Source organism: Pteropus medius, unplaced genomic scaffold, assembly GCF_902729225.1.
Source record: "Pteropus medius unplaced genomic scaffold, Ma_sr-lr_union100, whole genome shotgun sequence".
Lineage (NCBI taxonomy): Eukaryota > Metazoa > Chordata > Mammalia > Chiroptera > Pteropodidae > Pteropus > Pteropus medius.
This window is the reverse complement of record NW_024344371.1, coordinates 8,993,330-9,019,371: the sequence shown is the minus strand read 5'-3', so window position 1 is coordinate 9,019,371 and position 26,042 is coordinate 8,993,330. Positions and strand designations below refer to the sequence as shown.

At 35.0% G+C, this 26,042-nt stretch overlaps 1 protein-coding gene across 1 annotated transcript in view; it reads right to left on the bottom strand.

Annotated features, from left to right (window-relative positions):
- Positions 1-26,042, bottom strand: part of AKAP6 (A-kinase anchoring protein 6) — a 520,891-nt gene that overhangs the window by 58,274 nt on the left and 436,575 nt on the right. The window contains exons 13-14 of the mRNA XM_039870505.1: positions 18,318-18,464; positions 15,060-15,284 (exon numbers count right to left, since the gene is read on the bottom strand). Coding sequence (XP_039726439.1) covers positions 15,060-15,284; positions 18,318-18,464 — 372 coding nt within the window. The remainder of the gene's footprint in view (positions 1-15,059; positions 15,285-18,317; positions 18,465-26,042) is intronic.

The following is a 26,042-nucleotide window of genomic DNA, read 5'->3' as shown; positions in this document are numbered from 1 at the left end:
TTTTCTGTGAGTTTAGACCACTGCGAATTTGCTTCTTAGCTTTTCCCTTTGTGTTTGTGATGGACGCCCAGGGCAATTTGACCCTTTTTCATCAGTTTTCAGTATTCCCAGATGTGCTGTATTACTAACCACACTCTCAGGGTCATTTAGAAGTTTAACTAATATATAAAGGCAAAACACTCTTCAACTATTACATTAGGTGGTATAGAGATGCTAACTAAATATTAGTCTGCTGGTAAATTTCTATAATGATATTTAGTTCAAAGCTAAATAATAAACCTTGTGAAAGAAAGTGTAATAAGAACGTCATTCTTTAAACACTCCTAGAGTTTTTAAGAGAATTTTTTGAGAGCATTTTCTTTAATAAAGCTAATTTTCCTTTTAGAGAATATATTTTCTTCTGAGAAGGAACACCCATCTTTCTCCCGCCTGCCACCCGAAAGAATACTGAATACACTGGTGGGGGGCAGTCCTCTCATTCATCCCATCTAATATTTTGGCAGCAAGGGAGAATATGTCACCTGAGCATAAAAGTGTTTTAGTTGAACATTTGAGAAGCAACTAAGATTGAGAGAAAAACCACAACTTAGTCTTCTCTCAGTTTGGCAATAACTAGCTATATAATCTCAAATCATGCAACTTTTATGTACCCTCAATACCCTTTCTCCAAAAAGCAATGATCTTTTAGCTTTTAACATCTTCTGGCATCAGATTATTATATCACCTTATTCTGTTATAAGACAGAAAAAATATTATATGGAAGTCTGAAATAGACTTTTAAAAATAATAAAATAACCTTGAATATCTCTCAAATCAGTTGCAAGTTGACTCTCATAACCTCTAATGAGCTTTTAGGAATGTTCGAATATTAATTTTCTTTTGCCTTCTGTCATTTTAATTTATTTTCCTTTTCACTGACCTGAACTGTGGGCAACTGCTTTAATTGGACAAGTGTGTTGTTTGCAATCCCTTACGTGAATCAACCTTACTTGGTCTCAGATTCTGCTCTTGGTCATCTTCTAACATCTTCAAAGTCTAATTCCAAATATCTTTATAGTGAGAACCATATGCCTAAACAAAGCACACAAGATTGAAAATTTAATTTCCATTGTTGCTTTCGTAAAGCTTTGAAGTTTATTGCACCAGCGTTTTATTGAAAGTGAGAATGGCATGGTTGAATGGCTACCAATTGGTTCTCTTGCTGGTTGGTCTTGACTCACAGATAAAGGACTGAATGAGTCTTGAAACATCCTTCCAATTCTTAAAAGTCATTTTTCCTGTCATGACTGAGGGCAATAAAGAAGAACATTTTGAGAAAAAGAAGAGAGCAGGAGGAGGAACGTGGGTTACGGCCTATCCTGCTTTCCAAAGGGGCTTCTAACACCAGAACTGTCAATCTGTTTTTGCACTTATCCTCATGACATTAAATTCAGAAAGAAAGAAAAATATCCTTGGGGAAGAGAATTTGATATTCTAAATGTACAGGGTATAAATTAGGATTTAATCAACAGTTTAGAGCATCAGTGAAATTAAGAGAGATAAGTTAGGCTATTTTTTTTCCAGATGGGAATAATGATTTATGCTTCTGCCCTATCTTAGAGAGGTTTTGGGAGGATTAAGAAGCTAATGTCTGTAAAGCTCTTTAAGCTCCTCGTATGGAGGTGCAACATAAACACAAGGTGAAAAATGATAGCAAACTCTATACTGAGATGAACTCCTGAGAGTAAACACCCTGGAAATGAGAAGCTGTTGTAGGCAAAGATGGTAAGTCTCTGAGTTCCAATGCCAGAGGAGCCTTGGTTTGTTGTCATATGTATTTTTAATACTGTTTAAAATAGTACTTCATAGTATTAATAAGCATTTCTACATTTCCTATTAATCATAATGTCCCTTGTGATGATCATTTTTTATTTCTATTCATCAAATGAGATAGGCTTATTATCTCTTTTTATGGAGGAAAAATTGAGATGTGAAAATTGCGAAGACATTAATGATGACTCACATGAAATCACTGGTTCAATCTTATTGGACTACGGCCTGGATTAGGATTCAGTAGATGTGGGCCGCCATCTGGCTCTGGCTCTGGTTCTGGTTCTGTCCTGGGTGAGTCATTTAATTTACCAGAGACTTGGTTTTCTCTTCTTTGGAAGAGAAGTTTGAGCTAGCTTAATGATCTCAGGTCCCATCTCGTGATGAAATTCTACAACCTGCTAACTACTTCGTGAATATCTAGTGACCCTAAGATATTGTCTATGGTACTATGAAAGGCATGCCAAACAAATGGAACTTCAAGACAGTTCCTCCTTTTAAAAATTGTATACTCTTAAAACAGCAATGAAATACCACAGCATACCTACCTATTAGAATGGACAAAGTTCAGAACACACAATATCAAATGCTGGTGAGCATATGGAAAAACAGAATCTCTCATTCACTGCTGGTGGGAATGCAAAATCATACCAGCACTTTGGAAGATAGTTTTGTAGATTTTATAAAATAAACATACGCTTACTAAAAGATCCAGGAAACATGCTCCTTGGTATTCACTAAAAGGAGTTAAAAACTTATATTCACACAAGAATCTGCATATGGTTGTTTATAGCAGCTTTATTCATAATTGCCAAAATTTGGAAGCAACCAAGATGTCTTTCAGTAGGTGAATGGATTAATAAACCATGGCTGGCCAGAACATGGAAGCAACCAAAGTGTCCTACGACAGGTGATTGGCTAAAGAAGCTGTGGTATATAGATATATACCACGTATATATATGGTTGAAAATCACAGGATATCACATATGTGGGATATAAACCTAAAAGCAACAAATGAACAGGACAAACAAACAGAGACTCATGGACATGGACAATGGACTAGTGGTTACCAGAAGGGAGAGGGGAGGGGAGAGGGAGAAAAATAAAAAAATAAAATGTTGAAAAAAAAAAGACGACATTTAATCTGGGAAAAAAAATTAAAAAAAAAAAATAAACTTTTGCTCTGCATTGCTAAAAATAAAAAAAAAAATTAAAAATATAAAATAAACTATGGCACATCCAGACAATAGAATATTATTCAGTGTTAAAAAGAAATGAGCTATCAAGCCATGAAAAGATATGGAAGAATCTTAAATGCATATTAGAGTATGAAAGAAGCCAATCTAAAAAGGCTGTGTACTGTATGATTCCAACCATATGACTGTAGAAAAGGCAAAACTACGAAGAGTAAAAAGATCAGTGGTAGTTGCCAAGGGCTGGGGCAGGGAGTGGAGGTTGGGGAGAGGGGATAGAAATGAATAAGTGACACACAGAGGATTTTTAAGGCAGTAAAAATACTCAATATGATGGATACATGTTATTATACATCTGTTCAAACCCACAGAATGTACAACACCAAGAGTGAACAGTAATATAAACTATAGACTGTGGGATTATGATATCTTAGTATAGTTTAATCAATTGTAACAAATGCACCACTCTGCTGGAGAATGTTGATAATGGAGAAGGCTACGTATGTGTAGGGGAAGGAAGTATATGAGAAATTTCCATGCCTTCCCCTCGATTTTGCTGTGAAACTAAAAGTACTCTAAAAAAATAAAATCTCAAAAAAAAATTTACACTTTAGTTTGTTGACAGATACATAAATTCATACCTATATACACTCGAATAAAATTTAAATAAGCATGTGAAACAACACAGGAATTTCTTCAATCACTTATTTCTAGGCCTCCATGCACATACTATTCTATTTATCCTCCCCTTCCTTCACTTTAGAACTCAATTTAGAATCGCTCACTCTAGGATCTTCCTTGCCTCTCCCCACAAGAACATACCCTCCCTAGGAAAGTCCCATGTGCTTCCATAGCACATTATGTTATCTCCTGTGAAAGCACATGCTACATTCAATTCCACTTGCCTGCTGACTTGCCTATATCTCCCTTTAGACTGTGTGTTCCTTGTAAGAGGACAATGAATGATTGACCACAGTACTCCAGTGCCCAGCACAACACTTGACATAGGTGTTTGCCTAAGAAATTGGTATTGAATGAATTAAAAATATCTCTATCTACACTCCCCAAATACTTTTGAACTGGCTTCTCTTTTTTCGGTACTAGAACTCTTCTGTCCTCACGCAAGTTCTATTACTTTCAGTACCTGTCATTGAAGATTCTCTTCCTCATTTAAAGGAGACTATGGGCTGCTGCAGAGGCAACAACATTCCAGGGAGGGGGCTTTTGTTGGGAGTGAGGGCTTTTCCTCACTCGTATCAGCAAAGCAGTTCCCAAATCTTGTCAACTCTAACCCTGAGGTCTCTTAATTAAGCTTCCTCTCTTCCACTATAACTATACTATTTCAAGTGTCCATGATGTACTGCCTAAACTACAGAATAGCTACTTTCTAATGGGGCTTTCTCCCTCCAAGCTGATGGATACATAGCTCTATGACTACTCTCCTGCTCTGGGACACTGAGGAGTGAGACAGGTGTAAGCTCCTAGGCTTGCTTTTAATCTCACCTGACATTAGACATGTAGGTATCACTATGCTTCAGTATCAACAGATAAATTTGCTAACTGCTGCATATGATCTCTACTTTCTCGATTTCAATAAAATAAAGGAAATCTAAATTTTCCTTTCCTTTTTTATTTGGGCCTGAAATATTTGTACAGGGAGTCACTTAAAGAATCTCTCAGAGAGTCTATCTCAACACCCAGTATTAGAAAACAAAAGCTTCCTCCTTGAGAATAACAGACATAGAAAACCAACACAGAGACTAACAGACATTGTAGTTCAAAAGAAGGCCTAATTTGAGGACTCAAAGCAACAGACTAATAGACTCCTTTTGAAATAGAATTACATAAGGAAAAAAAAAAAACCTTAGAAAATTTCAATCCATTTCTTAAAAATATGCACAAGGATATTGCATCCATGGTGCTGAGGTAGGCACTTTTGAAGATGGAACAAATTAAGATCAGTAAAGATTGTACAAAGATGAAAAGAACTTTTGTTGAATTAATAATTGCAATGAAGACAATAAGCTACAAAATTAGGTACTGCAGAAACACAAAACAACCTTGAAAATTCTACCAGAAGTCCCTGGATAAAGAAGTGAAAAGAAGAACTGATTTATTTAAGTGAAGGAAGGATCCAGGGACTCAATATGCGCAGAATAAGACTTCCAAAAGGAGAGAACAAAACTTATGGAGAACTGGTAATAACCAAATCGTAGGCAAAACTTTCCGATTTAGTTTTCAAAATCGGTTAGGACTCACTAAGTTTCAGCAAAAGAAATAAAAAGAGACCAATACCCAGTCACATACAAGTGAAAAACAAATTTACTTTGTGAGAACAAAAATCAAACTTCTCCTTTATGACTATAAATGCTAAAAGCAGTTTTGATGGCAGAAGATTATACTCCCTGTAACAAAATTTTATATTCAGCCAAGCTGTTGTTTATATGGGAGGTCAAGTAAAATACATTTCATATATATAACGGTTCATAGAATATACTAGGAATGTACTTTTCCTATAAAAATTATTAGAAGACAATCCAGTCGTCAGTACAAGAATAATTTTAAAAAATAAAAAGCATGGTATATAAAAAACTGATGTTGAGCAACAAAACAAGTATTATAAAGAATTCTAAATTACTTTTTATATTCTTATGAAATATAAATGCAAAAAGAAATTAAAAGTATGAGAAATAATTTAATTATATTAGTAAAATAATATTAATTAATAATTAAATTCAAGATTATATCAACAAAAATGGAGAAATAGGGTGAAGAATGAAGAAAAAAAGTAAGTCAAGTTCTCATTTTAAAATTGGCACCAATTAGAACCGATTCATTCTTGTTATTGGAAAAAAGGAAATATCAAAAAAAAAAACCTTCAATATACTAGATTAAAAATTAAAAAAACAATGTGCCTCATAGCAAAATATTTAAACAAAACAACAGTGTAAGCTTTATGCATTACTAATAGCCAGGCCAGTGCATACCACATGGAAGTATCCAGTAAATATTTATTCAGTGAATAAATGAATGACTATGTTGAGATGAAAGTTCAGCAATCTAAATCAAGAAAATAAATGTAAATGGGTTTAAGGTTCTTATTTAAAGATACAGACTTTCAGATTTGATTAGAATGCAATTTGTAAGAAATTCACCTAAAATAATACACTAAAAATTGGTAGCAAAAGGACAGGAAGGATATTTTGAGCCTTTAGCTATGTTGTGAAGGACTTCAAGGCACTTCAGAGATGAGAAAGGAATTAAGTCTAGGCCTCTGACTGCAGGGTCTCTGGTTAGTTCTGTTAGATTCAAATCTTCCATTTCTTCAACCTATTAATTTTAACCAAGAGCTTTATGTCTTCTGTTTCTTACAGACCTGTACATTTGCTTGTCATCACTGCATTGGCAACTTATTAGTATATTTCTTTCTACTTTTAAATCAACCAAGTCTTGATGATTTATTGTGTGTGTGTGTGTGTGTGTGTGTGTATAAATATATATTACTTATGCCACTATCCTCACTGAAATTCATAACTAGGAAGACCTTTTCCATTTTAGATCAGCATCTCTATTCAAATTACAAAGGTATTATAATGTTAGAAAGGAAATGGGTACAAAGGGGAAGCTGGCTACCATGGTGCCAAAGGCAACAGCACTGCAACTTTGGTTCAAAAGATGCCTTTGTCCTATGGAAGCATCATTTGCAATGAAGTAAACACTAATCCTGGTATACAGAATTGGTTATATAAACAGAAGTTCTGTGCCAAACTGAAAGTGCTGTTTAGAAGAATCGAATGGCATCTATAATCGAATAAATTTACCCATGGAAAAAGTTGGCTATTGTCGAACCACAGAATGTTAGAGTTGAAGCGAAGCCTTTCAGTCCAAAAACCTAAATTTACAAATAGAGAACATCAGGCAAAGAAGAGAGATATTATTTACCGAGATTATACAGCTGAGAATCCTAGATCGAAATGTTGCCAACTAACAGAGCCTAGTGAAAATATTGAATTTTTTTAAATTAGTAAAGTATTAAAAATAAATTATTAACTAGTACATCATATAAAGACGAAGTAGTAGCATAGTTAGAGATGACTGACAATTTGATAGGAACACTAAAAAAATAAATTTTGTTTGTCTCCTTTGAAAGTCTACTGTGTGTGTGTGTGTGTGTGTGTGTCTGTGTGTGTGTGTGTGTGTGTGTAGGCTTACTGGTAGAAATAAGAGGAAGATAAAAAAGGAGTGTTTACAAAAGGCCAGGGAGGCAGAAAGTAGTGAAGAAAATAGACCCTAAACTAACTTTTTCCACCTTGCTCAAAAGCTGGAAAGTAGACTACTAGTGTGGAGATCCTCCTTTAGTAATCTGGGACCTGGTTTTCTGCATCCCCAAAAAGCTGTCCTTTCTATAGCAAAGGGCAAATTTAGGATTTTAAATATTAAAAAATATTAACTTCTTTTAGTCTAGTCTCTGATGAAAACAGTTCTCTTGGGGTTTTTAAATGGGCATGGGTCAATGACTCAACTAATACATATTATTTCTTATAGATCGTACAACTCACCTGAAGTAACTGAACCCCTATAAAATTTTCTTTATATGTTTACTATTTATCTATTTACTTTATGGGTTTACTCTGCTGTATTAAAAATAGAGGCTTAAAAATAACAGAACTGTGCTATAGTAATTATAATGCTGATGGCTAAAACATAGAGAGTTCTTACGAGGTGGGCTCTATTTTAAGCAGCTTTCATATATATTATCTCATTTAACACTCACAACCACTCTACAAGGTAAGTGCTATCTATTATTATTCCCATTTTAAAGATGCAAAACCTGAAGTATTAAGGAAATTATGGATTATAAATAGGTAGAGCCAGGGTAAACCCAACTGTCTTGAACCCACATGCTTAAGCCTCTGCACTGTGATGGATCAGATTCACTGCTCTAATCCTACACTTATCTAAGTAGAGAACATGAAGACACCTTTGCGATTTTGTTCTCCCAGTTTCTTCCTAATTTAAGTTTATTAATGAAAACAACATTTAAGTAATGTTAAAAAAATCAATTAATAGAAATATTCATCACATTTCAGAGCCTAAATGCAGTTCTGTCTGATTTTCTAGGAAGCAGTGAAGTAAGGAGGGGGCTCTCTCTCCCTTATCTTTCTAGAATAGCACTGCAGTCTCAACTTCCATGAATCTGACAGCAGTAATACAATCAACACATGGCTATATCTTCACATCCACTCTGGGGCAGAACCCCTCACTTGATAGAAATTATTCAGCATCTTACTCTAGTAAAAGGTTTACTCAGAAAGAATTAGGCTTTTGTTGTTTCATTTTCTTTTATTTTAGAAGGCTGCACTGAGACTGCCTATAAAAATTTCCTGTGGTCTTCCCACCACCCCCAGATGGTAGTGTGAATAACATTTATTTAAATTTATCTTTGAATTTCAACCTTAACCCAGCCAATTATTTTTATAAGGCAGTTCTAGATTGTATCCAATTACTTAAATTACTTCCAAAGAAGTGTTAGGTGATGGATTTTTTATATGTGGTAGGGAATAAATATCTGATAAAATGTGAATTCTATATTTTCTTTTGATAAACATGTGGTTAATATAATAGTGTTTTTTTAAAAAAAATTATCTAAGATATATAGAAAGGATTAAATCCTATCTGACGTCTGTAGATTTAGAAAGCATTTTGCATGCTTTTGTGACAACCAGACTGAATTACTGTGATTCTTTGTTTGCAGCTTTGCCAAAAGCATCCTCACAAAGTCTATAATAGCTCCAGGACACAGCAGCAGGGATGATCCGGGACCTGGGGAAACCAAGGCCTCCTTTCTCAAATCTCAAACCCTCCAAAATATTTTCCCTTGTCTTTCAATCTAACCTCCTTAAAAATGTATGTTTTGGGGGACACGGAAAGTATGATTATTTATAGTGCCATTTGAGATTGGTTATATTGGACATGGGAAATTCCTCCTAAATGTCTTGACTAGATGGTCCTATTTTTATTTCTGGAAATTACACAGTGAGATTTGGGAAGATATTTCTTAAAGCACATAAACTGTGTTTAACTCTTGTTTATCTCTTTATTTTGTGAAAGTATATCAGAGATATTCTATTTCAAGTAAATAGTAATGCTCCACGATTCATAATTAATTTGAAATCCTTCTAAACACCCTACTCTAAAAATTTTGAGTTCCAAGATTTAAAACACTGACTTACTGATTTCCTCCAGCTTTAAAGTATTCAGAAATGAGATGAGAAACAATAAAGTATGACACCAGTTATAGTAGTCCCCCACTATCTGCAGAGGGATACGTTCCAAAGCCCCCAGTGGACTCCTGAAATCAGATAGAACCAAACTCTCTATACACACATGACTATGATAAAGTTCAATTTATAAATTAGGCACAATAGGCGATTAGTAACAATAATAATAAACTAGAACAATTATAACAATATATGGTAATACAAGTTATGTAATGCAAGCGCTCTCTCTCAAAATATCCTATTGCACCATATTCATCTTTTCACTTCAAGGAAGAATTTTACAGCTTCTCTTTAGCATATCTGAATTGCCAGCATCACTACTGTTATGCTTTGGGGCCATTATTAAGTAAAATAAGGGTTATTTGAACACAAGCACTGCAATATCACGACAGTCAATCTCATAACCCAGATGGCTACTGACAATTGAGCTGGTAGCTTATGTTGCGTGGATACAATGGCCACAAAGAGGGATGATTCACATCCCAGGCAGGAAGGAGTGGGATGGCACAAGACTTCATCGGGATACTCATATTGGTGCATAATTTAAAACATAAATTGTTTCTTTCTGGAATTTTTCATTTAATATTTTCGATGAGTAACTGAAACTATGGAAAGTGAACCCACAGATAAGGGAGGACAACCGTAATGTGTTTTTCTGTTTTCGGAAATAGATCTTTGACCCAGGGACTATTGAGTCTACAAAGTAGTGGCAGATTCTGGAACAGACTTTCCAGGTCCGACTATTAACTTTATTATTTACTAACTATATGACCTTGAGTAACTTGCTTCAATTTTCCCTGCTTTAGTTTTCTCATCTATACATAGGGAATAATAAATCACCTGCCTCAGGACGATGATGAGGATTAAATAAGCGAACGCAGGTAAAATATTTAGAAGTGGTTACTCACATCTTGTGAGTACTGGATAAGTATTAGTTGTCATTGTTACAATTATTAAAAGAACATTTTGTTCCTCCTAAAACCATTCTGGTATGGCCTCCTCTCCTTAAAGGAAATGCAGACAATAACCATTCTCATGTTTTTGATAATTTTTGTAATCTAGAGCAGGGCCAGAAAACGAAGGCCCGTGGACCGGATCCTGCCTACTGCCTGCTTTTGTAAATAATTTTATAATTAGTTTCATTAAACACACTATATTTATCATTTACATATTGACTGTGGCTGCTTTTATTCTACAACAGCAGAGTTGAGTCATTGCAACAGAGACTGTATTACCTGGCCTTTTACAGAATATGTTTGCTAACACTTGATTTAGAGTAAAACAAGGTTTCAATGTTTATTTTGAAAGGTCAGGGAATGACAGGATGGGAGAATATTGAAATCTGAACCCAAAGACCATGGTTTCTGCTCTGTCTCTGCTGCTGGTTTCTGTGTGGACTCAATAGGTCACATTAACTTTCCACACCTCAAGCTCTGCATTCACAAAAATAAATAAAAACATGTATAGGATGACTACAATTTTCAACTTACATAATTAGTGTAAATTTTAAGTACAATCCATGCATAAAAGTGCCTGGTCAAATTTAAATTACTAAGCAAATTTGGGGCATTCATTATTGGTGAAGTTACCAAATCTATTCCACTCATTTGCCTTCTTGATAATAGAGCCTCTTGGCAGGTCCAAGCTTGTCCTTCCCAGGCTGGTTCTGGGCCCAGTCCAGCGCCACAGCCTCCTTTAACTGGTAATGGATAATTTCTCCCCAATTTGAGCCTTTAGAATAATGATTTTGGTTATGGGATACATGGAACATATGATTAAGTAATTATTTTCGTTTCTCTCTGAAGGATCATCGTTAAAAAGTAGTGCTTTCCAGCCAATGGCATCGAAGCTGCACGCAGCTCTAAGGGACCCTTTGCCAGCTGGCCTCATTAAATCTCTGATGTGCTCTCCGCATTTGGCCATCCTAGTGTGTTCACTCATCGACAACTTTGCCTCTCTGTACCAGGGCTCTTAGGTTTACACCTTCATGTCTCTTCTTGTGCTTTCTTTCTTAGGTAGACTTTTGTCTTGTGTCACACCGACTGCCTTAAAGAAAAAGAAACATTCCACCATTCTTTTTTTTTATTTTTCTGAAAACTTAAGATCCAGATCCCTTCTCTCACCTCTAACCAAGCTCTGAGAGGGAAACAGTTGTGTCTACAAAGCGATGGGTTTTCCTTTTTACATGCAGCACCCTCCCTCCCTGTTCTCCTGCGTAGTGCACTGTGGCTTATCTATCATTATTCTGAGGGTCATATGAAGGAATTTGTTCTGTTAAAAGCCTGAGACTTTAGAGGATAGAGAATCATAAAGCTAAACCCTGTAGATAAAGCCTGTCTCCTGTGTGACCAATGACAGCAGGAGACATTTGGGAACCCTCAAGAAGAGGCAGAATATGGCAAAAGATGTGTCCCACATGTAAAAATTCTTTAATAATGCTCCTATCTGAGCAGCTTTATCACGTAGAAAGGCAGAGGGTATCTGTTCTTTGAATTTATGATAAGTAAAAAGTTTTTATTCTGCATATGCTTCCCAATTATGATTTTGACAAGTTATAAACATTACATTATTACTGTATTACAAATATTTAGTTTCATTCTTCCAGTGAATGTGGTAATATACAGAATAGTTGATTAATCATACACTAAGTGCTGAAGAGTAAACAGCTCAGAAATATTTAAAATTCTGGCTAGAAAAGACATATATTCCAACAGACATACATAAAGCTTTCTTTTTTAAAAAAAAGTACTATTATCTTAGATCCACTTAGCTTATCTGATCAAACTCCCCAAGGTCAAAAATTTAGAAGGGACTAAGGTTTCTGGTAGTAAAGAAAAATCATCAGAGTTTCATATTCTCAAAGGAAAGTTTGAAAAGTTTCTATTAAAAAAGTGACACATGGCAAAGAAATTTACACTGATACAGTACAAAACTGTAAAACATAACACAAATATTTTCGTCTCCCAAGATCTTCAGTAGCTGAAGCTATTTGCAATTCTGGCAAAACTGCTAAAGATAGTGACTGATAAACCTACCAGAAATAAACAATGACATTTAGTTCTGTCCTTCTTTTCCCTTTGAGTCACCCTTAGTGGAAGGGCATTCGGTAAATATCAATAAATATCAATTTTGCATAGCAGTTCAGAGAAAGGGCTTTAGAGTCAGACAGGCCTGGATTTAAAACCTAATTCTACCACTCATCGTATGTGACCTTGGACATACAAAACTTAACCTCCATGCACCAGTTTCCAGAACTGCAAAATCAGGATCCTAATACCAACTTCATAGGTTGCTATTAGCATTAGATGAGATATATGTATGCACTCATAATGGAATATTATACAATTGTCAAAATAAGTGAATTACAGCCATGCTCAATGACATCAATAAATATTGGCATTATAATATTAAATTAAAAAAGAAGTCCACAAAATAACATACAGCATGATTACCATTTAATAAAGTTAAAAACAACTAAAATTTAAAATGTTGTTTTCTATCAAAGGAAATCAAATGAATAATGAATATGAGGTTCGGGATCGCGATTATCTTAGGTGACGAGAGCAGAGGACAGAATAGCGCTGGGGAAACCATATGGTGAGCTGTACATTACCATCAAGGTCCTACCTTTTGGCTGTGGTAGGAAAGTCTCTGTATTTATTATATTATTTAAAATTCGCTAAATAAATGAGTGGGGTGTAAAAGCAGTTAGTTTAATGAATAGTGACACTAAAAACATAAAAATACTCTAAGGAAAAAATATCTTTGAAGAAAATAAAAAAGCATGTGATAATCTCTGGTACATTCAAAATTAAAATTCTATGATTATGTTCGGGCACTAAAATGCACATAGTAAATAATGAATTCGGTGTAGTGAATATACCCCTGCTGGCTAGAAAGTGTTAGCAAATGACTAGGACTCCTGGGAATTATCTAATGACCTGGAAATCTAGAGACTTCTCTCTGTCTCTCTCTGTCTCTTAAACTCTTTTAAATTTCTTACTAGGACCTAGCTGAAAATGATGTTGATGACACTGTACAAAGCTAAAGCATAAAGCTAATGTCTTTTGGAAGCATCAGCAAAATTAATATTCATGTTTCCATTTATAATAATAATGAATGTGAAAAAGTATCTAAGTATGAAATATGTGGGTAGGAAGGTAGGTATATAAATATCTGTAATAACCAACTTCCTGTTATTATTTCCAATTATTACTACAAACATCTTTAGGTTAAAATGTTAAGATGTTTCTATCCCTTACGAATGCATCATTACAAAAAGTAGAAATAATACTTTACATATGTGAACTCATAACCATGAGAGAGAAATATTATCAGCATCCCATTTCATAGATGAAAAAATTGAGGCACCATGAAACATGACCGAAGTCATACAACTGGCTGGGGCTATTAAACAGTTCACTAAAGCTGCAATATAGCTACTACAGAGAAAAAATACATTTCACAACATCCAGCCTATTCATGATCAGGATGCTTTATAAGGTACCTGTTACTAAGTTCAAATCACACAGAGGGAAATATCTGAAGACTCCATCTCCCTGCAAAAGGGGTTAGGGTGAGACAAGTAGAGACGAAATAACAAATCATCTGAATATGAGATTTCAGACAATAAAACTCATTTGCCTTGCCAAGAGGCTTTCACTTAACTTTCAGTTTGGTCTTGTCAATTTAGTGGCAAAAGAGGAGGTTTTCAATCAAAACAATGTGTAGGTGTGTAATATAGAGAGTTTATTAGGAAGTATTGTGGTCTTACCTTCGAGGGTACTTCCTCTTGGACTTTGCTGGTGAGCAAAAGGAGCCTGCCTGTCTGGCAGAGGGAAGGTGAACCACATGAGACTAGGACTAAATTCTCTGATACACTGCTGGAAGACTGCAAGGCAGAGGGTGTGAGATGAACAGAACCTGGTCCTGGAAGGCCTTGAGAAGAAACAGTTGCCTGGTGCCAAGAGGCTCTTCTGGGCTTTTCTCTTTCTCTTTAAGATCTTTCATATCAGAAGATTTCTTGCTACCTTATTCATGTTTTGCAACCCCAAAGCCTCAGGCTGACACCAGCCAGAGCCCAAATAACCACTGCCTTTGTAAGAGAGTTCAAGCAGTAAGGCTAGCATGGGCAGTGTGAGAAAACATTTGAATCTTTAACTGCTTTTTAACAGATAGTGTGTAAACCATGGAAACAAACAGAGGGAAATGCTTCTTCATAGACTTACAGTGACCACACACACAGTTGTGCTGCTAAAAGCTGGCATCGGTCTATGATGGACTATGCCTATAATGTAGGAACCCTTTTTATTTCTTCCCTCCATGAAGAGTTGATTCTTTCATATGTAAAAATCATGTTTCCTTTTATTATCATTAGTGGTCTTCAATTAAATCATGTGCTTTTATCATATCAATCTATGGAAGTATTTAGCCGTATTATTTATAGAACACTTAGGTCTTGCCTTTCAAAGTCCTCAGTAATCTTTAGTGTTTGCTGGTCTGCTTTTAATTTATCAAAGCCCTCCCTCCACAGGCCTTGCACAAAACACACAGCAGCAGAGATTCCTCCTACACAATGTGTATTTGATATGCTTAATGTTCATCTTTATATACACACAGGCATATAAGAAATGTGGAGGGTGTCTATAAATTCAAGGAAACATTTAAGTGCACAGTGATACATAGATACATGGGTATAATACTTTATGTACTTGATAAATATTTCATCCCTGCCATAAAGAAAGCTTTTTATCAACTTTGATTGTTTTTTTATTACCTTAAAGTATTGCAGTTGTTTCTCAGCATTCATTGTTCCTTCCTTTTCTTGTCTCAGACAGGAATTGAAGATGAAAAGCTCTGTATCTCTGAGCCACCCTTTCAGTTCTTTGATCCTGACCTCCAGCTGCCTTACCAGGCTTCCACTTTCAGGAGAAAGCAGGTCACGTGGGCCCGACCCACTGTGCCCTGCCATTGTGTCGTGGATCTTCTCTCCTAGGGTTTTCTAATGCATCAAATTAAAAACAAAAACAAAAACATAGATTAACTTAGGTACCAAACACATATCACAGTTTGGCTGGTAACAAGGGCCACCTGGAAGGTGTCCAGCTGCACCTGCCACCTCGTGACTTGATATTCAGTTCAGATTAGTTCATTGTCCATTTAAGATTCGAATTCTTAAGCAATGTGTATTGTTCTGACTACCACTAGAGGCTTAAGAAGACCGCGTTCACTTATAATTTCCATTAACAGAAAGAAGTTTTAACCCAAAAGTTCACCATGGTCACTGATAAAAATTCATTTGAATTCTCTTGATGGGCGTTTATAGCAAAAAATGCTCCGCATAAAATTTTTAAGAGATAGAAGACTGAGTTTAATCAATATACTAAAGAGGCCAGGAATAGATTGTGCATGGAGAATTAAATTCCTTTTGTTTTGTTTTGCTTAGTACAATTCCCCAAACCATGTGACTGAGGGCTGTTAAGAAGGGGTAGCCTCCTTGGTGCTGTTGTTGATTTTGCCTCACTTGGAAATTGTTCAGCCCCACAGTTCTTCCCACTTAACATTTGTGGATGGTAGACTTTCCAATATATGTGTCAAAATAAGTCCCAATCCACTATGCTAGAAGCTTTCTTAGGTTAACTACTATTTTATGAAGGTGTAATTGGGGAGAGCTTTTTTTTTTTTTAAACACGCTCTCTTTGGAAAATCAGTAGGAGTTAATCTATAATGATGAATTAAACCTACAAAGATAAGCTTTAAAACACAAGCAAAATTAAGCCAACAAACATTCATCTACTGTGTAGTGTTCTGTAAATAACATCTTTAGGAGATCGTAACAGAAAAATAGCCTTTCTTGCCAACATCCTTATATTTTCATGGTGCAAATATTGATAATTTGAAGATCCTCAGTGGAATCCAGATTTAGCTATTGTTTTTATGCTGTAACAAAAGTAGCAGCAGGAGGTGAAATCAATGCCCTTGGAGGGCAGGGTCACAAAAAAGAATTTATTGCCACTTTTTTGTTCTGGAACAGTTTGCAATCATAAATTCTTCATAAACAGAATACTTCAGAGAATGGTCCGTCTTCATAAATATACGACAGAGGACATCAATTTCATTTAATTCACAATTTGTGTCAGCACAGCAGATGCCAATGCCTGCCTTGATAGGGTTGTTTAATATGCAATTGAGACAGAGTAATATGCAGCACAGGGGACAAAATTTCACAGATTAAACTGTACGCACCACTGACATTTCATTCTAATGTATTTCCATTCCACACTGTTCACCTTAGATGAAAGTAATATTAAAAACCATATCCCTCTATTTTACTATTGTTAGAAGTTAAAATCCTTGTCTTTAAAATTTTTTTCATGCCAATTAAAATGTAATCATGCCAATTAAAGGAGTATGCCTGGTGGTGTGAGCATGGCACAGGTTTTGTTAAACTCTTCCCTCCACCCTTCTCTCCCCCTAAATCATTACAAAACTCTGCATATTGTATTCAAATGATATTTTTTGTCAAAATGGCAACCATTTTTAAGATGTTTGACTCATTGAGGATAACTAAATATTGTTTCTTTTTTTTACTATTATGTAGATTTAAAATTTTTGTCGAGAAAGCAATAAATGACATCCTTCGAACAATTTTCAAAGAAAATTATTGTTAGCTATTTATCAAATTAGAAACAGATATAGTTCTATTTGTACATAAACAGACTATAGCTTTATGAAGCACATAAAGTTGCTGCTCTCATTTAGTAAACCACCTTTTAAAATACCATATACTAAGCACATTTCTCCTGTATGAGATCAATGAATTCTGTAGAATTTGGTAGGTTCTGGTTTAAATCGCCATATTATGTGAAAGCCATTAATTACTATTAAAAAGTAATGTACCAATAGGTCAGAGCAAAAACTTGCAATGTTTTAAGTTACTTTGCACAACTGCAGAATGTAGTGAATCTAGATGAGAAAGCAAAGATTTAAACTTGCGGTTTTTTAATCACCTAGATTAAGCATGGCAGAAACTGAACACTGGCATTCCTCCAAGTCATCAAGGAACACGGAGGGCTTTTTATTCTAAATATTTTTGGAGTATTATTTCTTTAAAAATTTTTCTTAAAAAAAAAAAACGCAGGAAATGTAAGGCATGCAAAATTAAGCTCCATAACTGACACCACCCATACTTAGCTGTTATAATTAATCATTTAAGTAATTGACAAATTTAGCTTACCCTTGATTTGAAGTGAAGGCAATTTAAGAGAGAAGTTGATGAAAAAATACAGTTTAACCTCTCTCTCTCAGCTGTCTTCCAACAAAAGGACAGTACTGTCTCCTGCACAGTGCCATCCTGGTCTCTGGGTAACAGAATCTCTATATTGCCTTTTTGCCAGATTCTTGCATCTCAGTCTTTGGCTGAGACCCAGCCCATCATTGCATGAAATGAATTACATGAAACTTTTTTTTTTTTTTTCGGCTTTTGTTAAAAGTGAGCTGGAAATTGAGGCACAAAACAGAGGCTGATTTAATTCTGCAATTCAGATTTGGGTCAAATTTGCATCTTTGTTTTGGTGGCTTTAGTGTTACTTGAAAGCTGTAGTGACAACTCTACTTTTCATCTGAAGGGTACAGTAAATAGTTAAACAGTGGATGTCTCTAACATGTACCTTCAGAATAAATTCTATTAACATTCATTCAAGCATGACAGTCAGTGTATATCAGATATACTGTATTATAGTTGACTTGGTGCATACCCATAATACATGGCATATTTTACTTACTTTTTTATGTATTAAAGAACCAAAATTATTAAAATCTGAGAGGAGACAAGCTCAGAGGAAAAAAAAATCAACAGAAGAAGAAAAGCAGTGTTTTTCCCCCATAATAGTATGAATAGCTTGTTTGAAATGTAGGTAGTGAATTGAAAGAGAGAGATATTTGTGCCTCAAATTAGAAATCAGACAGATAGAGTACTTCACTACACAAAAAAAATGTACACATAAGCTACAAACAGTAATAAAAATGCAAATACCCCAAGCCGTTCCCATTTTTCATTAATTGAATCCACTTTTTCAAGGAGATCATGTGGTAGTGAAACGCCACCTTTCTTCAAAGCTTCAACCTTACTAAGCAGCTCTGTCTTTTTCAGGTCCCTGATGGACATCTCCACACTGTATCGCTAAAATGAGAAAAGAGAAAGGTAAAATCATAAAGGAGTGAGGTGCTCTTAGAAAAGCTTTGAGCACAGCGTTAGTGATGCTCATAGGTGTTAAAAGTTTTTATTTCTAATAATATTTACAGGGAGACTAAACCTCAGTAACTTAAGCAGTGGAGAAATATTGCCCAAAACAGTTAAAAATACATATTTTGCATACACAAATAGCCATGTTAGTCAGCGGGATGGTCATTGAGTTTATTAAGATTTATGTCTTTTTAAACTAAACTTCACATACACATTTGATCTTTAATTTAAAATATTCCAAATAGGAAAATACCTAGTTTAGGTGGATTTACTATAACAGTTAATTTTGGTCAACATTTGGCTCCAGGGTGCAGCCCATCTCTCATCTCTGCCCCTCAAAGGACCAGTTTCAGAGTGATACAAATAAAATGATCCCCCCAAATTGTGTGACTTCCTCCTTATCTTGTAAGTTCTCTCTGAATTCTCAGTTAAGATTTTTTTTTTCTTTTTTCTTTTACTTAAAAATTCTACGTGAACTTGAAGAAGAGGTACATATAGAGAAGAAAAAGAAAACCAGTGCTTTGGGAATGGTTAAAAATCTATGCTTTTTTATTGATTACTGTGAAATATTCCCAAACATCACAATTGACTATAGAATCCTCTCTCTCAGTATATATTGTATTCTAACAAACTGCCAAGTGAGTCTCTCCTAAAAGATGTTTTGCTAGAGATAATGCATTGTGCTATTTACTATGACAGTTACTATGGTGATTGTCTTCAAATAACTCTATTTGGATAACTTCATAGTTAGAAGGTCCTATATTAAGGATAGCTATAAATGACTATGGCTGTCATTTTAAATGTACACATAAAAACATCTCTAAGTAGAAAAACTATATTCTAGTTAAAATATTAAACATATTTTACAATTTTAGCACAGTTCCAAAATATAACGGCAATCCCAAAACTTCTTTCATCGAGGCATAAAAGTTAAATCAATGAGGTCCTTGATAGTATTGCTCCATTGCCCTGAGATAAAATTAGCACTTTATCAGCTAATAAGAAAAGCTTTTGTTTGAGCAAAGTGGCAAATCAGCAAGTCCAAAACATGCCCAAGCACTTGGATGGTTTTATTTACCTTGAAAATATGATATTATATAAGATCCCAAATCAAATACAATTGGAAGGAGCTTAAAGAAAAAGAAAGTATGAAAATCCCCGTTTCGGTTAATTGATGTTCAGCATTTGTGTGCATATGTTTGCATACTTTTAGTTTCATATTTTAATCTTTCATTTGCACTAAACATGCACATCATTTGTATTATGTAAACTTCTCGAAATGTTAGTCATTTGTGGATCACAGAACAAAATGTTTTAAATAAGGTGATTTAAAGCATTTCGTAGTATTAATGAATGCTGATCATGGTGTCAGAGTATCCAAAATTACATGAATATGCATAATGAAAAATTTTAAGGGTTGCTTTAGAGCTCTTTTAGAATTTGCCTGTAATACGTGGGAAATTCTGATTACGTTTCTAATGGCAGGCAATTACCAGGACTATGTTACTTCAACACTTAGAAAACACAACTGTCCACTCGAGTTTTCTGGACTTTACATTCAACAAGTGTTCTAGAAACCTACATAGTGTTTTATTTGTCCAAGGGATGATTGGAGTAGAGGGCAATCTGCTTTATGTAATTAGATACCCAACGAGAGATGATCTTGCTGACAAAGTTTTACATAATTAACTCAGTAAGTTTTCTTTGACACAATATCGGGGGAAACAGCATCTCAGGCAGGTGGAAGAATACCATTCAAATCTTTAGTTTATGCCATGTACATTAACTGACAGAGGGAGTCCTCTGGCTGTGCCACCTGGGAGCAGTCTGGACCAGTTCTCATTTGCACCGATGACAAGCTCATCTCCCTTTTTTATCCCAACTTTGAATGGCTCCTACACAGCATGTCAATAAAGAAAGAGAACAGTTTAGATGTGCCCTGTAAACATGATGGTCTTGTAATGATAAAAATATGAAAAACGATTAATTTCATTTTAGATTAATAAAATAATTTTCTCTGTGAAATGTGGTACAAGTAGTCACTGCAACAGCTATTATAAAAGATTAAAAAAAACTTGTCTTATGTATGCTGTCTTTGTCACCATGTAACCTACCATATTAACAGCTTGATGAAAGATGTGATTGATGGACAATGCCTTCAAACTGTAAAAGCTAAGAGAATCCAGCTAATTGTTAGATGTATTGGTATGTGAGTGAAAGGTACTAGAATGTCATGCAGTTTTAGGTGAAATATTTATTTTAATTTTTGAAGCACTCTGAAGGTTGAATCAGATATGATTTAGGACATCAAGCTGTATATGTAATAATGTCAGAGGGTTATATTTTTGTTGATGCTAATACGTTTTTGCTCTTCCCTCTCCAACATCTTTTCAGAAGCATTAGGCAGGGAGAATCAACTGCCAGCTCTATCAGTTCCTGGTCATCCTATCAAGTAGGGCTACTTTATCCTGTGGTGAGAAGATAATTTAATCTTCATATTCATTCCGCCCACAGCAGTAAATGAGCAGAGGCTGCCCCACTGTGTCCCGCGGTCTGGGGATGTTGTGATATAGACTGCTCTTCAATAGCCAAAAATGAGATTAACGAAGTTAAAGTCAGAAGGCTTTTCTTGAGTGCTAAGGTAAATAAGCATCCAATATTTAATTTCCCCACAGCACCTGCAGTAGACCTCTCTGTCTAGTCAAAAATAAAATATACTCTATTGAAAGGGCATATTTACATCATTAAGTGTATTTGCTTGGCCAATTCGATTTTGAATAATGAAGCCTCATGATAGATATGTGAATGATCTAAATTAAAGACTTAGGCCACTCCTATTTTAAATGCCACTCCTGTGTGTATATACAGATATATAAAGAAAACTTAAAAAACAGAGTTAAAAATAACTACAGACACTAGTCTACTTTTTAACTAAGGAATAAAGAAGTTTTTAGAATATTCTTATTCAGTGTTTACTTTTTAAAAGCACAAATGCTAAAATTGAATTATAAAACAAAGCTAGCAAAAAACAGGGATTTCTGAAGTAAATATAATTAGAAATGCATGAAGACTTGATTGAGATAACTTTTTTGACAGTTATGCTAAAGGCTAGGCTTTTTTCCCTTCTCGAACCTTTTTTTTTTTTTTTTTTTTTTAAAATCAATAATCAAAAATGCCCAAATGGAGACTGGAACAATGCCTTGAAACAGTGTTAATTGTCACCATGGAAACCAGAAGAATAAGCCATTTTGAAACTGGTATAGAAGGCACACATTGAGCAACTCAAGCATTTTTCTGCCTCCCTCAATGTTAAAGAACAAGATGCCTTGTCACTGTGAGGTCAGAGAAAGAAAGCATCATGAAAGGGTTGTAGATGCTCACTGTCTAGTAAATAAAAAAAAATAAAAAAATATACTACATACAGCTAATGCTATAAGACTCTATCTACTGAATCTTTTTGAAATAGAAAGATCATCAAAAGATGGCCAGGATTGGGGGATGGATTCCACCTAAGCAAAACTTCAGGGCTATATTATGTGAACCTTGCCCCCAAAGCTCCCTGGGAATTCTGCTGTTGTAATAAAACTTCAGAAGAGGAAAGAAAAAAGGCAGCATGATGGAATTCAAAATAATGCTCTAAAAGCACACAGAGAGATTAAGACATCCATTGTAAGACTTTTGTATGGTGCTTCTGTTGGTTATGCTGAAAAGAGACCAGACATTGCTGAGCAGAGAGTGAAGTTTTGGCTACAAGAAACACAAGAATTAAACCAAAGAATTTTCTCAGTTATTAGAATAGGGCTGTCAGATTCTGTGTCTTCAGGGTTTGAGGATTTACGTCTTACACTATATTTTAACTGGGCTTTATGTGACTTGATATTAGGAAGAATTAAAGCAAGGAAAATGATCTAGTTATCAGAATGACAGATATAATAATAAAGATCTCTGAATATCTTTCCCAGTCTAAAGTAATACAACAAATACCTATATATTTGCCATAAACACACAACAAAAAGGTAGAAAGACAGAAAAAAAAAACACTGAGAAAACAAAATGTATTTTAGTCTATGAACTAGAAAGCATATGCTAAGAACGCACCAAAACACCAAACTACTGGCAAAATGATGTGTGAAAATACGCATTTTTGTACAAAAAAAGGCAGGGATGTATCTGTGTATGGCTCTCATATTGTGTTTTCTGGCTAGTGTTTTCCCTCCTCATGTGAGGCTTCATGGTGGCCCCTCAGCAAGTCCATGCCTAATGCCATTCAGTGGTGAACAAAGAGTCTTTTTATATGAAAGTCCAGGGTCCACAGCTCAGCTGTACATGCCGAGTGCAGGAATCTGCTAGAGGCCAGTGTCGCCTTTGCAGCAGCTCTTGTGCTGCCCCCTTTTTTGGAACACCAGTGTCCAGCATCTCACAAGGCATGTGATGTTTCACATGGAGCTAATATCACCAGCACTTCAGGAAGGTGTTCAAGACTGAAGAAGAGAGTTCAAGCCCAAGACAAATAATAGTCGTTATTTCTTGCAAACTCCTTGTATTTTACCATTAGCAATTTATGGCGAATAATTGCACAGAGAAATTATAAAGACTCCTACAATTGTCCTTGTAAATTAATAATAGGCTTTCTTGATTGGGATAAATTTGCTGCTGAGCCTTTGGAAAAAAAATTAAAAAGTGCAATGTCATTTAAAATTGCCAGAACTCACACAGCAAATTACATCTGAGGTTAAGAATTGAGTTTTCCCCCCTCTTCTAGCTTATTCCATTTGCATGATCTGGAAATCACATTACATTGGCCATGTATTGTTAATTGGACATAGATTGCATTATCTTTAATATAAATCAAACTACAAATATTAAAATGAATTGCAAATTCCCTAATAGAAGATCATAAAACAATCTTTTTTAAAGTATCTCCCATTAATAATTTAATTCCAATTATATCACTCAGAAAACTTAAGTAGGAAACCTGGTAACTTATTTCTCCAATCATTTCTTTTACATAACAAATACCTAAGCTTTTAAAATAAATACCCAGAACAGAATTCATTATTATAGAACAAAAATAAAACAAAAATAACACACCAATAAGTGAAAACTTTTCATGCCAATTTCATGTACGATACTGCCTAAGAACACCAAGCCTGCCCATCTCGTGCCTTCTGTACCCAAGTCAAGGGCAAGAAAAAAGTGTCATATAGGAAAGATTTACTAATTTTAAGAACTATTGCAATTATAATCTTTAAAATTATAAAATTATTATTCTATTTATTTTTTAAAAGGTTCTCTAACCCCTTAGGTTTTCTATAAATTTGGTATCTTTTTGATGCCTTTGCATGGCCTTTAATGAGTTTATATTAAATATTTAATACTGTTTAGAGCATACCCACTACTACCAAAAACAGTTATATTCCCAGCAGTCCCACTGTTTCAGGCAGAGGACTTGATTGATCCTCCTAGCCTGAATTGAGTAGAATGAAAAGAAGCAGTTGGAAAATAGCTGCAATCATTTAATGCAGATGACCTCTGACAGCCTCGCAGCTCTTCTATCTGAACAGAAATTTGCATGGGGTCTCTGTGCAGAGGAACAATGTAACCTAAATGGTAGACAATCTTTATTCTAATGAAGTGGGTGTCAAGGTCAATGTAAAACTGCAATGATAAATGGTGCACCACTAGGCAAGAGAAGTTGCATAGGCATTGTAGTGCTTTCACATTAATTGAAGACTGAAATGCACTGCGTGAAAAGCACAAGCCTCTCTTTTCACCATAACGTGTTAATACGCCAATGCCGAAATGATTTCTTCAAGATGTTTGCCTGTTGACATGTATCTTATTGCAAAAATAACGCAAATGTGGAATTATGGCACAAAAGGACATTTTCAGAATTGAGCATTTTCCTGGATTAGAATTACAAAAATCTAAATAAAATGTCCCCAAACAACATCCTGACACCAAATGTAATTCCTTTGATCCCTTTTCTTTTCTTTTTCTATTTAGACCTGTCTTTAATTAGTTTCAACCAAGCAACCTTTCATAGAACTCTTTGCTGGGTACTTTCATACTGAACTAACTGTGAAAAAAAAAGGACTGAGGAGAAGAGAATCATTCAAATATAATTTTTTCTTTCACTTTTAAGTTTTCTCCTTAGTCTGCAGTTAAGATCTTCAGGTGTTCTTTGTCTTGAATGAAAATGTAATGAAAAGCCTCTGTTTGTAAAAGAAAATAACTATTTTCTACTGCGAGAACTAAAAACTATAATCTGGTCGTTTGACATTGCCAAAATGACTATACAGCAATAATTACACCATTTCTTCAGTTGATCTAGCAATTTTGGGGCAGTCAATATTTTTCATTATATAAAAATAAGGACAGTAAGCTGCTTAAAAAAAAAAAAAAATCCTGATCTACTTAAGCCTGAAAAGGAGACATTGTTTGCTAATACACTCATTAGCAACCAAGCATTTTAACTTCATCAATTAAACAGGAAATGAAGTTGCACCATTAGTTTCACAATTTGCTAAAATACTGATAAGAGCACATTCCTAACTATTTGAGAAACATTTCCGGGCTCAATGCATATATTATAAACTCGATACATTTTTACAGTTGACATTTTTTGATTCTGGTAGACTCTGTGATATAGCTAGCTTTCCAACACTAAGCTTCCTGCTACAAATAGATTTCAATAATGGAATTACAGTTATACTAGTCAGGAATGGTCTGTAGGTCTCTTGGTCTGTCATCTTGGTGACTGGAAGGCTATTAGTATGATTTACTATAAAATAAATAATATTGCTAGTGTGCAACTCTGATGTAAAAACAAACTGTCTCAAATAGTAATCAACATTCCTGAAATGGTAATTCAGAGGGAAAAAAAAATCTCAACACGAAGAAGGATAGTGAAAAAGAAAAAAGTTACTGATGAAACTGTTTAAAAAACTGTACAGCTTCATCTGTGTGTGATTTGTCAGGTCTGAAGCTTTGACGTGCCCAAGGGGCAGACCCCAGCGGGGAGTAGGCTGCCGAGCTAAATAGCTGTGAAAGAAGTCTTAATGTAGGATGGAATTCAAACTAACCTTGACATGACCTCGGGAAAAATATGCAAAAAGTAAAATGAATGCACTCTGCAAGATACATCCTAATTTTGTGGTGGAGCTGGTTAGTTTTACAAACATAACTGAGACCTTAAAAGAAAAATAGAAAGCTAGTAAAAGGAGAAAACTTTGGAATTCAGGCAAAAACGTAAGCGGGCATGATGTGTTACTGTGAAGGCATGTGAACCATTTGGAAAGAATCCAAATAAAAACCCACAACGAACAATATTGTTGTCAGCCTGTCTATTCAGGAAATTTTTTTTTTTTTAGGTTGAATATAAATGACACAAAGCCAAGATTACATCATTGCATTACAAAGTCTGTTGTGGCTTTTAGCTGAACGAGCCCCATGGATCTATTGGTTTTGGACAGTAATTCAGTAAGGAGGTTTTAATGTGTTATTTTTCCTCCA